The following is a 13749-nucleotide window of genomic DNA, read 5'->3' on the forward strand; positions in this document are numbered from 1 at the left end:
GAAAGAGCCTTAGAAAAAATTGTAATCAACTCATTCCTTTTAGAGATGAGGAAACTTGCATCCAGAGCAATTGAATCATGATTACATAGGCAGGAAATAGAGCCAAGATTCAAACTCAGGTCTTCTTACCTTCCAACCAATCTTGTTTCTACTTCACCAAGATATTAGATAGAAAGTTCAATGAATTTCTGGTGTGGGATCTCTCTACCAGTTGCCAATGAAGATCTGAAGACAACCTCCCTAAGTTGTTGCATGAATCATGGAGACATTGAGTTATTTGCCTAGGATTCCATAGCTAGCAAACATCACAAGTTGGATTTGAATTCTTGTCTTCTTGATCCTAAAACCTAAAACATAGTCAATCTATCCAATAGGCTACATTGCCTCCTTGAATGCCAAATATAATCTTATGCCTGTCCTAGTTGACAGAATAATAGTTAATATTATAAGTTAGCATTTTGACTTAGCCACCCTCAAACTTTGACTAAGCTTTACTTTCAGACCATTCCCAAACCTCCTCAAGTTATCTGTAATCTGATCAAGTCAGATCTATCAACCTGGGAGATAAAGAGCCTTCTCAGTACAGGCTATCCTAGCACAAAACACTCTCTAAGTTTTATTTTGTTTTGTTTTGTTTTAAGTACACAATGTCACATAAGCAGGAAGGTGCATTTCATTGCTGCTCAGGAAGCAATCTTGGGCAAAAATGCTAATGAATTAGTCAGAGTTAATGTGCCACCTCTCCAAAACCAAACTGGATTGAATCTCAAGATCAGAAATGTTGTAAACAATAGTCAATGTATGGAAATAGTAGGGTTTTTATCATACCCTGGCAAAGAATTCATCAAGTACATTTATTTAATGGAAGCTACTTAGAGAGTTAGGTTAGGAGGAAGAGAGGGATGGAGAGGGAAGATAAGAAGGAAGTGGGGAGAGAGACACAAAAAGGGACAGGGAAAGGTAGAGAATAGATTAGGAAGGGAAGGGAGGAAAGCAAGGAAGAAGAAAATAAGCATTTATATAGTACCTATTATGTGCCAGGCATTTTGATAAATGCTTTACAAACATCAATTGATTCCTCAAAACAACTTTGAGAAGTAGTTGCAAATATATTTTATAGTTGAAGAACTGAGGGACAAATAGGTAGAATCATGCAATTAGTGTCTGAGGCAGATGTGAAATGAAATCTTTCTGACTTTCAGACATAGTCCTTTATCCACTGTCCCAAATAGCATTCTTTTGTTATAAAAATTCAAGAATGATAAACTAGAAATTAACTTGAAAATAAAATGTGGATACCAGATTGGGAGCTTGGGTATAGAATAGATAACCTATTGATTTTGTTCTGAGATTTTGCATCATATTCAACTCTCTTAGCATCCAATGCTTAGAGATGATCATTTTGATAAATCTTCCCTTTGATACTCTCCTTTCCCCCCTATAAATAACTGTATTATTTCTTAGTAAGTTTCTACTTTTTTCCCTTTAAATATAGTGTCTAGAGACTATATAAAAAGTATATTAATTTATCAATAATTAGTGGTGCATTATATTCCATGATAAATTTCAATTTTTATCTTACATTTTTGGACTTTCATAATTTTTTAGAGGAAAAAAATCTTTTAAAATTAGTGATGGAGTCAAAGAACAGAAAAACAGTAAGGATATTGGCTAGGAAGATGATAGGTTTGGACTCAAGAATATGGGTTCAAGTTCTTCTGGGCAATTGTGGTACCATATGTAAGACCAAGTATTTTAAATTTTAGACAAGTTATTGAAATGCATCACTAGAAGTTTCCACATCAGGTATGTCCTTATACCAATGGAATACAGTTCTGGATAAGAAATTTAAAAAAAAAAAAAAAAGCATACCAAACATTTTCCTAAAGAAGAAATGAGAGGTAATTTAGCTTTTCTTAGAGTCCCTGAAAATATCTAGATTTTGAGATTAGTACTATCAGGACAGAAATATTCACATGTATAGATTCATGGATAATTTATAGTTAAGTTCAACAACCATGACCCTTAGCGGTACTTACAGACACAGAAATGCATAACAGATAATTAGCAGCTGTATTTGATTCTCACAGAATATATGATCTTTCTTTCCATTGGGGAAAAAAAATTTGAAGAATGTAACATAGGTAGATATAAATAATCTGAATTATGAATGTATCCTTTGTAAAAATGCCCAGTTCTTAATCATTTAATGAGGAATGATATTATGTAAATATTGGTCAATCTAGGGGCTGCAATCTTCATTAGTGGCAGAGGGTCCAATAATTGAAGGGATCTTATGGGTCAGTCACACTAATCAATTTCTACCAATGGCCTTAAAAATAAAAACAAAACATATTTTAAAAAAAACTTGTCTATTCTTTGTTGCCTCTACTTCTTCATTTGACTCCCTTTCAAATCTTCTGTAATCTATCTTCTGATCTCATTATTCAACTGAAATAGTTTTCTCCAAAGTTATCAGTGCTTTTTTAAAAAACTGATAAATTTGATATTTTTTTTTTGTTGATCCTCATCCTTCTTGAAGTTTGTACTTCATAACACTGTTGATGACCCTCTCTTCCTTGGGTTTTTATGATACTACTATTTCTTAGTTTTCTTCTTACATATCTGATAGCTCCTGCTCAATCTGTTATGATGACTTATCAATTATATTACATTCCCAAATTGTGGGTGTTTCTATAAAAGGCTCTGTCTTATACCTTATTTTTTCTTGCTTTACACATTTCCCCCCCTTTTTTAAATCAACTCTCATCAGGCAGATTACTCACAGATTTGATTGTCCAGCTTTAGTCTCCCTCCTCAGCTTCCATCTTGCATGACCAACTGCTTCCCAGATAATAAAGACTATATGTCTAGTAGGCCTTTCAAACTTATCATGTCTAAATCAGATATTTCTCCCTCCCTCCCAATTTTTTTCTACTAGTTTTCTCTCTCTCTTTAGAAGACACCACCATTCTTATCAGTTTCCTAGGTTTATAACTTAACAATTGCTCTCTCCTGTCTCTCACCTCATATATTCTATTAATTGTTAAATCTTTCTGTTTCTACTTTTACAGACTTTCCTACATTTGTTTCTTTCTCTTCACTCACATAACCACCATCTTAGTGCCGCTTCCCATCACAAGTTAAATGCACTATTGCAATGGTCTTCTAATTAATTTCTGTATCTCAATAATTTCCATATCCTCTATTCTAATCTACTCTCTAAGCAGCTACTAAAGTTAATTTTCTTTTAGTCCAATTCTCTATTCAATAAACTCCACTAGCTCCCTATTGCCACCAGAACAAAACATTAATTTTTCTCTTTGCCTTTTAAAACTCTTGCAATCTGACTCCAATGTTCTCTTTCCAAACTATACTCTATCTCTACTCTATAGCCCAGCTAACTTTATCTTCTGTTTTTCATATAAGAATACTGTGCTTTGGTCAATTCCCATGCCTGAACCTCAGTCTCCTTACCTCCACTCCCCAAATCCATTTCTTCCTCCAGGATTCAGCTCAAGCATCACCTTCTACATAAACCTTTCTTAATTCTCCCAAATTCTAGTGCCCTACTATCTTTCTGACTACCTTTGTATTTATTTTAATTTCTTTTGTGTGTGTATATTTTATTTTTCCTACTAGGATATATAATCTCTCTGAATAAAGATTATTTCATTTTTTTTTTTTTTGCAGTGCTACCACACTGCATGGTACATGGTATGCTCTTAATAAAAGCTTGCTGACTAATTGATAACAACCATGGAAGCCTGAATCTAAGAATCATTGTCATGATAAATTAAGATGCTTTATTAGAGGGCATTTAAATGCTATACGACTGATTTTTTTTTAGGATTTCTTTTTATCATGCTGCTTTGTGGATGACTAAGTTGACTGAAGGTTGTAAATATCAAGATATTTTTCATGATGTTTAAGAAAAAAATGTCTTAAGAATTAAAGTGCTGTAAACTCTAGATTTTGGAAGGAATCTTAGGAGAAAACTAATCAAAACCGTATCTGAACAAGAACCTCTCCTCTAATACCGCTTGTAAATCAGTTGGTTTACATTTGAAAAACTCTGAGAGGAACCTTACTCATCTCATTTCTCCTGGAGACAAATTCTTACTGTTAGAAAATTTCCTCTTCTATCAACTCTAAATTTACCTCTGCAAATTGCTCCTGTTTTTGTATTATGGACCCAAGAAGAGATTGCTTCATCTTTGTTCCAAACAATAACAGTTCAGTTCCCTGCCCTCCCCCAATCCCCTGATTTACAAATTGTTGGAAGAAAAAAAAATTAACTTTTAAAATTTTATTTTTTCCAAGGAACAAAAATCCATGTTCTCTCTACCCCATTTCTTCCTCTGAGTAAAAAAGAAGGAAAATCCCTTTACTTTGTACATTCCTCCTTCTCCAATATTTTTTCTTTTATCTGCTAAGGCTTACTTCTATTTATCATCCTATGATATAGTATCTAGTTTCTTTACCATACTGGTTGCCATCTTCTTGATGCACTAAAGTTTATCAGTGTCTTTCTTTGGGAAGAGTACCTAGGACTGAACAGAATACTACAGGTATCATCTGACTAGGGAAGAATACAGCAGAACCATAATATCCTTTGAAATGACACTGTGCACCTTAGGATAATGTTAGATTTTTCTTTTTGCTGTCTTATATCCATAGTCTTAAATGAACACTTCTGTCCACTAAAACCTTCGGTCTATTGTTCCCCTCACCCCCATCATAATGAATTTTCCTGAAAATAATACTACAGGACATAATGCAATGATAAAAGCTTGTAATTTAGAAATGATGGGAAAGCATTAAATGATGAATTGTGAAATAGGAATGTGCAGAATCACAGTAGTATTCTGTAAGATCATAATCTGAAGGAAGAAACAATGATTCATTTACCTCTTTGGAAACACCAGAAGAATGGTCCTGACCATAATCCAGAGCCTTTTTAGGAGGCTGGGGATGGATGCAGCACATAGGCAGAAGTGTAGAGATGGAATGGAGGAGAATCAATGGCAGCAAGGTATGAACATGGGGAAAAGGTGACATAGTTAGAAATTGTGTGGACAGCATCAGATACATACAAAGAGTGATATGAATATAGCCAAAAGGAGTAAGCTGAAAGGACGAGAGGATTCTGGTAAATATTTTCAAGAACATGACAAAAATATTAGTAATTTGCTTAGTTTAAAAAAAAAAAAGTACACTCAACTCATCAGATCAATGTTAGCATTTAAATATTTGCCAAGAAAGGAATTCAAAGCACATTTAAGAAATATGTACTAGAAGAAAAAGCGTGCATTACATGCTGGTGAGTTCTGTATAGGATAGAAAATTATCATACAAAAATGCTGACAGATCTTAGTCTCAGGACAGAATTTGCCTAATTTTATCAATTGCCTAATTAATGACAACCAAATGCAACACAAAATCAGGGGAGAAACATCTGTTCTCTCTCCAGTTAACTTGGTGCCAATATATAAAATGGAAAAAATGCCAAAAACCAACATTTCATAGAAACATACAAAAAAAAACCCATTCATTTACAGTCACTTTTGATCCAATTATATAAAAAAATCTTTGGTATAATGGGCAAAACATACTATTTTCTAAAAATCTGTCTACTTATAGATTTTTTTTTACTCTTTTGGATCTAATATATAGAACCGATATGTATGTCCTTTATAAAATGTTGCATAGAACAGCTTTTTGTTAGGCAAAAGTATTCTTTGAGTAAAGCTGGGTCAGTCCAGAGTTGTGATCAGGTTGACTAGCTCCATAGTACGGGCTGTGCAAACTCTGATGACACTAGGTAACTATAAAAACTTCCATTAGCATCTTAATATTTTTCTCACAACTCTTAAATTGATGATAAAATTGTTGTCATTTCTCCTTATAGCCTAGGGCTATGACATTCTTAGGGCAAAAATTTGTGTCAAAATTGATTTTAAATGAGTTTTTTATTTGGAAATCACGGATTTCCTCCCACTACAGCAGGAGATCTCTAGGATTTTCTTCTAGGAGTTAAACCCCTGAGATGATATTTATCTAGTGTTTACATATTTGCAGTCATTTAGAGATCTCATTTATTTCCACAAACAGGTCAGTGCTTTTACCACTTTACAGATAAGCAAACAGAGGCTGAGGGAAGCCGAGTAAACTACTCAGCAGAGTTGTACTTTAATAACTTTCAGAGGCAGTGTTCAAACTGGCATTTTCCTGACTTCAAGTCTTGTGGTCTATCTACTTAAGAGCCTCAGTCCTGAGACACCCCATGTAATATCATTCGGATGAGAAGAAGACATTATGCTTCCTTTTTTTGTTTGCATGTAATTGCTGAAATTGCAAATTGGGAAGATTATTTTGTAGATCAGTAGGCAAATGTTTTTTTTTTGTTTTTTTTTTTTTTTTTTTACTGGTAGTACAGTCCTAAACAGAATGAGATATTCCTGTGTATTTTTTATTTTATACAAGTGGATCAAAACGATATATAAATAACATAATAAAATGCTTTATTGGAGAGAAATGATCAAATATTCTGAAGTTTTAAATCTAGCTATATTTCAATTATTTGCAAGAAATTAATAATAATTTGGCAGGTAAGCCAAACCATATAGGGAATAATTACTTTCCATGTAGGAATAAAACTCAAATCATCTTTGTGGGATGGAAAAGAATATGTAATTGGCATCTACCCAATTCTTTATTGGCACTTTTCAATTTGTCTTTCTTAAGGATGTTTTCCTAATGTTCATATGTTAATTTGCTAGCCTCACTTACCGGGCGTCCAAACTCCAGTTCTGAAAAGAATTTATACCAGGGTTCATTTTCTAAATCTATGTCATCTGGATTTATGCGATCAGTCTGGAGCAGATATGAAGGAAAAGGGAAGGAAAAGGCAAACTGAGCCAAGTGAAGGAAATGCTGTGTGACACCAAAAACATCAATACAGGCACACACCACAAGTCACAATGAGGGGAGGTAGCAGGAGAGGAATAGAGGACCAAAGTTTGGTGATGGGTTTTGCTGAAACTTCCTGTTCAACGCTTCCCATGGGGTAGCTTTTTCTTCTCATCATTTCTAGTTTTTTTTCTTAAGTATGCAATATTAACATTTCCCTTCTGAATATTTTAGATATATTTTAATATAATAGAATAGCTATAAACTGACAACATAGTAATGACCTCTATGGCTTTCACTCATTTCTAATCTTAATAACAGTATTTCAATGTCTATGTAGAATGGAGGAATGGGTCCAGATATCTTGCAGCAGACTTTGTGCTAAGACATCTAAATTTTATTTACCATTAGGGAAAGAACTCAGAAGAGGGTTCAAGGTCAGTGGGAGTGAGGGAAGCAATAGAATTCTACTTCAATCTATTACTTAGATGGTATCTGAGATTCTTTCCTTTCTTCCCCAGTACTATATAACCTGGAGAATATGAACAAAATTCCAGGAGATGCCATGGGTTAACAGGATACATAATCTAGGTGGAGACCAAATTTCATATGGATTCTTTATTCTGCTATGCCATTTGTCTCTCCTTAATTAGAATGCAGTGATGAAGAGGAAAAAAAAATTATGATCTGTATGACTATTTCTCTTTCCAAATGACCCCTTGGTACTATTACTTTTTTCTTTGTGTGTGGCTAACAAAGTTTAAACTTCATGAAAAGGTGACACAATAAGACAAAATACAGGATGGATTTTGACCTAAGTGGTATATAGACAACTGTTAGGATCCAAGTATCAATAAAACAGCAATCTGAAGTCTTATTTTAGTCTTTTATTTTTGAATAGGTTAGGATTCTGTACCTAATCCAGCTCAACAATTCATAATATTCCCATGAATAACCTAAATCCTTGGTGCATATTGAGCAGTTACTGTGAGGAGGACAGATAAGAGTTTGTGCAGCTCAAAGGGTTGTGTGAGAGATGGTTTAGGCCTTCTCTCTTGGGCCTGTGTAGGAAGGAGCCAAAGTGGGCAATAAGAAATGGCACAAGATTCGAGCACGGGGTTTGCTCTCCACATAATGTCTTCTTTCAGAAGAAAAAAATTCATTCTCTTACCACCTAGAAACACAAAGCAATATTACAAGAAAAACATTATTTATTCATAGTTAAAATTATATATTGTACAATTTTTTGCTGAAATCATTATGTGTGTGTTTATGCATGAGTGTGTGTGCAAATTTACATCTATCTGTTTACATCCTGAAATTTTCATGAATTTGAAGTTGTATTCTAATTAGGTGTAAGAACACTGACCTAGGAATCAAGAAACCTAAGTGTTAGTCCCAACTTTTCCCCTTTTTGATCCTCCTCAAGTCACTTTATCTTTCTTGATCTAAATTTCCTTCTTGGCAAAAAAAAGCACGTTGGACTGGATAATCTCTAATTTTCTTCTAGGTTTAAGATTCTGATAGTTTATAATTATTTTACTTTAGTTGAATATTCCAATGGATACTAATAGACAAACTGATATTTTCTAATTGATTTTTTCTATAACATATATGTAATATATTACATATAATATTTAGGAATATTATAGCTATTTCTCAATAAATGGGAGAAAAAAGGAGACTTGAGACAAAAGGAATTGAGAAGACACAAATTGTTCCTATTTGGGGAGCTAGAATGTGCATTTTCTACTTACACAGTTATCTTTTTCAGTAGTTTTTGAATTGAAGATGGTTGTCTGAATAGATATGGGTAGGAGACTACTAAGTCAAATTGAGTGCTCATATATTGTGTCAAAGGATAGATCAGTGCTTTGAGAATTACCTTTTCCTGACCTTCTAATAAGAGACCCTGACATCAGGACTGTGTATTAAACCTGTACTAAACTTCTCAAACAAGAACAGGGCCCTTAAATGTCAGGGAGCACAGACAGTAATCCCAAAGGCAAGATATGAGTCCTTTATGGTCAATGCCATGGTCTAGGAATGCAATTATGTCACCTAAGCTATTGCTGAAAAAATCAATTCCAATCCTTTGAAGATCTTAAGAGATTTCCTTCTCCTGGACTGACTATTTCAGTGCTGGGGATGAATGATTCCTCATCTTGATAAAACTAAGAGCCTTTGGATAGTTAAAGGCTCTTAGTTTTATCAAGATGAGGAATCATTCATATAATTGAAATTGTAACTATCCTTTGGATAGTTAAAGGATAATTACAATTTCATAAATTATATGGTTTACTTTTTTCTGAGTTGCTCCATTTCCATTTATTTTACTGTTGATGCCATATACTCTATCTATTTTCATGAGTCAAAGCAGCCTTCTGGCTGTTACAATTTTTTCAATATTTTATCAAAGATATAAGGAAGATGGAATTTGCAGATGGTAATACAAATGTTGAAATACATAAGAATTAAATAAGGAAAAGACAGATGGCCTCTCTTGGTCCTTTCGGTGATTCTTGCCCTTTTCTGTACTAATACAATCTTATTTCATAATACTTTATTTATTTATTTCATAAATACTTTATTTAATGCAACCAACACTGATGAAAAATCTACGGAATGATGAGATAAGACATAGCCCATGTCTGATGGGAGCAAAATACATTACTGGGAGATATGGCATGTGCTCAAATAATTATAATACAAGAATGAATGTGATAAGTACAAAGAAAGGTCTGTGTAAAGTAGGATAAATTTGTAAGAGGAGATATCACTTTTTTTTTTTTTTAACAATTGGTTGGAAGTGAGAGTCTTCAGAGGTATAGGGTATATGAAAGGGAGTGCTTTAAAATCAGACTGGAAGGGCAATTGGACTCTGGACTGTAGGGATTTGTGAATGCCTATGTAAGAATTTTACTCTACTGAATGGCTGTGAGGAACCATTGAAGATTTTTGAATAGAGAAGTATGTGATCATTAGGAAGGAGATGGGGGCTGCATAGAAAAAAAATGGATTGGAGAAAAGGGCGGACTTGAAGCAGAAAGATCAATCAGGAGGCTATTAAGAAGGTCCCTGTCAGAGGTAATAAAGGCCTAAATTAGATTATTTCAGTGAGAACAGAAAGAATGGAAAACTATGGGATAAATAGGGTAGGGGTTGAATGGATGTAACTTGGTAACTGGTCAGTTATAGGAGGAGACAAAGAGGAAAAAAAATTTTTTTAATGACTTTAAAGTTGTGGACCTGGGTAATGGAAAGTATCGAGGTATCTTCTGTAGAATCAGAAAAGCTAAAGGATAAAATAAATTTTGGGAATAAAATTTCAAATTCCATTTTGAACATATTGAACATGAGATAAGAATGAGGCTCCAAAAGACAATTGGAAATGACAATATGAAATTTGGGGAAGAGATAGAGATTTGAGAGCTCTGTTTAATGAGATAATGCATGAAACTATGAAAGTGGATGAGATCACTCTATGAAGAGAAAGGAGAAAAACAGAGAAAATGAGATAAAGGGAGGAAAGGAAGAAGGAGGAAGATGAGGATCAAAGAAGATGAGGAAGAAGGAAAGGACAGGAGAAAGAGAAGGAAGAGAGGAAGGAAAGAGAGAAGAAATGGAGAAAAGAAGAGAGAAGAGAAGAGGAAAAAAGGAAAAAAAGGGGAGAAGTGAAAAAAGGGGAAGGAGAAGAGGAAAGAAGAGAAGAGGGAGAAATGAGAGAGAAGGGGAAAGAAGAATGGATAAAATATAGGACAAAAAGGAGAGGAAGAAAAAAGGGAGTAGAGGGGAAAATCGCATGAAAAAAGGAAAAGGGAGGAAAAAAGGAAAGGAAAAAATGAACAAGAACCAAACCTTGGGGAACAACCCCAATCCATCAATGGATTTGTCTTTAAAGCTTTTTTAATCGAGTAGGAACTGCTATAATTTATATTCCTCTCCTATACCTTTGAGACCAAAGGTCCTCAAAATTTTTAAATAGGGGGTCATGGCATTCACTGTCCCCCAGACTGTTGGAGGGCCGGACTATAGTGAAAACAAAAACTTTATTTTGTGGGCTTTTAAATAAAGAAACTTCATAGCCCTGGGTGAGGGGAATAATCGTCCTCAGCTGCCCCATCTGGCCCGCGGGCCATAGTTTGAGGACTCCTGCCTTTGGAGAATCCAGGATCACTTTCTAATAGAGAAAAAATTATTGCCATAAACTTATATTAGAGGAATGCCCAGAGGAGAATCATTTTAACTCTGCCTTTTACAGATATGGTTCGTTAGATCCATTACTAATTCAAGGGCCTAATCTTCTAAACTCTGTGAGATTATCTGGACCACAGTATTTATTTATTTTACTATGTGTCCTAATGTCCTATTGTACATTCATTATCTTATTTATACATTAAAGTACTATGAAAGCAAGGAAAAAGTTATAAGCACTTAGTGTTCTATTTCTATCCTAACAGCAGAGGGCAGCAAATTTAACAAATGAAAATGTTCAATAGGACAATATCACAGACACTAAAATAAAATGATGAGCCCAGATTGTCAGAGATCTGTTTGAGGGAAGCTGGATTACTATGTTCAGAAAAGGATGCATTTTTGATTCAGTTGAAAAGCAGCATTGTCAGTTCTACCCAGATAAATGAAGGATGGCAGAGAAATGCAGAACATAAAGGAATATATAATCCAAAATAATTTATATTTAACTAAAAGCTATAATCCAATATGCATATTTTAGATTATGCCTTCATTTCATAACAAGCAAACACATTTATCAGAACCAGAGGACAGCTTTGTTGCAGCCAGTCAGTCATACCAAACATGAGGTCGTTGAATGACTGGTTAAGATGGCCATACATACCCTCGTTGCTTTGGCTACATGTAGAACTGACTTTCATCTGCGAAACCCAAAGATAGACAATAGATCAAAACTCACTAATAGTCTCATTCATCTTAGACTTCTCCATTTGATGCTATGCTTTTTTGGTTTGGAAGTATTCTAGTGCCCAGAGACTCAATAAAGAGGTGAGAGGAAAGTTGACCCAGGTTATTACATAAATTCACAAAGGAAAGCACAAATATATAGAGAACTACATCTCCCAGTAAGTAAGACTTCCATGCCATTGCCTTCAAAGGTTAGGAAGGAAGGAAAGGGGCAAAGACAAAGCTGTGTTTCTTCTTAATTTCTTTGCCCCTTTCAGTCTATCTATTCACCTGTGGTCTCAGGTGAAGAATCAGTATGTTGTCTTCTCTGGCAAGATTAAAGAACCTTGGTTATATGTCACAAAGGAGAAGATATCCATTCCTAAAATATATCAACATTTCTGACACATTCATTTTCTTTTTCATTTATTCTACAAATTTCATGCATATCTCTAAGGCAGATTTGTATTTATATAGAATTTTCTGGTTTTAATATTTGTGGATAATTGTGGACACACATACATTACAACCAACTCGCTTTTCAATCTCCTCTGTATTAAAGAATAACAAAATCAACCATGCTGGCATCTAGCCTTTATATCCTTGTACCATAACTCTACAGGTGGCTGATCCTATTATTCATTCCAGTATTATTCAGATTATCAGTAAAATCTCAAATTTTCAACATTTTTTTCAAAAAACTGAATTTTCTTATCCCTCCCAGGCTGGAAGGGCAGCCATTACTTTAAATGTGAATCACACTTCTGATCAGCATGGAAATTAAAGCTTGATTTCCAGCCTGGGACATTTGCCTTTCCTTAGGCAGCCTGGTATAACATCTCTGGAGCACTTACCCTATATTAATGTCAACCTTGATATGTTTCAACCCACTTTAGCTCAGAATTCTGTAGCTCAAGCAATCCACCCAACCTCAGCCTCCTTAGTATCTGGGATGAGCCCCCATGCCTACCTACACTGTCATTTAAATAACACATTTCACTGATGAAAATACTAACAGCTGTCATTAAATTTTTAGAAGCCTTTGAATTCTGTCTCCACAATGCTATGCCAGTTTGATTCTTGTGAATATCATTGCTCAGTTTAACAAACATTTACCCATAACTTCCTCTTGCAAAACAAAGGCCACGCAGGAAAACAAACCCCTCATTTATCTACTATTCAAGGCATGAAACAAACTCTGGGTTATAAGTGATTTATCTAGGAACATACCAGATACTGGAATAGACTTAGTTCTCTTTGATATAGGTTGTCCCACTACAGGAGAGGATCAAACATATCTCTTCTAAATGGAATACGAAGTTGTCATCATTGTCAAAGCACACTCTAGCAGAAAATGGGTTCAAGTGTTCTTTTGAGGAATAGATTATCACAGTATGGAAGCACAGAACTGATTTACAGCCAAGTCAGCTTTGCAAATATTTTATAAGATCAAATACTTGAGTTTTATTTTCTAATTTTCTAAATTTGTATCCAAACCAATAGGCACCAATAATTTAAAATTCTTTTTCTTTTCTTTGCAATGCTAATGGCTTCCTCTCCTAAGAGATGGTTTCCTGCTTAGAAAATAAATGTCAGTTCTTTCCCCAATATAGCAAATTCATAGGTAAAGTACAAAATGGGAACAGATTGTTGAGTTGCCAATCTTTCTAGTTTACAGAAGCTTCCTCATCTATGAATTCAAGACAGCAGCACTGTTATATTGTTGTTATGAAGACTAAAGAGTAAAATTATCACTGCATATTTTACAAACATTTCATACTAAATTCATCAACAAGGGAATAAAGAACTATGTAGCTCTATGAAAGGAAGCATACAATCAAATCAGGATGCTCATTTGTCATGTATGTGTACATACACACATAAATATATATATATATATATGTATGACTATAAATA

General features: G+C 34.3%; 1 protein-coding gene across 12 annotated transcripts in view; it reads right to left on the reverse strand.

Annotated features, from left to right (window-relative positions):
* Positions 1-13749, reverse strand: part of SORBS2 (sorbin and SH3 domain containing 2) — a 126881-nt gene that overhangs the window by 57991 nt on the left and 55141 nt on the right. For 8 of the 12 annotated variants that reach the window (XM_051967685.1, XM_051967687.1, XM_051967681.1 and 5 more), the window contains 2 exons: positions 6793-6876; positions 4912-4968 (listed from right to left, as the gene is read on the reverse strand). The exons of the other annotated variants lie outside the window; for them this stretch is intronic. In XM_051967685.1, the coding sequence (XP_051823645.1) occupies positions 4912-4968; positions 6793-6876 (141 nt within the window). The remainder of the gene's footprint in view (positions 1-4911; positions 4969-6792; positions 6877-13749) is intronic. 12 annotated transcript variants of the gene reach the window in all.

This window comes from Antechinus flavipes, chromosome 6, assembly GCF_016432865.1.
Source record: "Antechinus flavipes isolate AdamAnt ecotype Samford, QLD, Australia chromosome 6, AdamAnt_v2, whole genome shotgun sequence".
Classification (NCBI taxonomy): domain Eukaryota; kingdom Metazoa; phylum Chordata; class Mammalia; order Dasyuromorphia; family Dasyuridae; genus Antechinus; species Antechinus flavipes.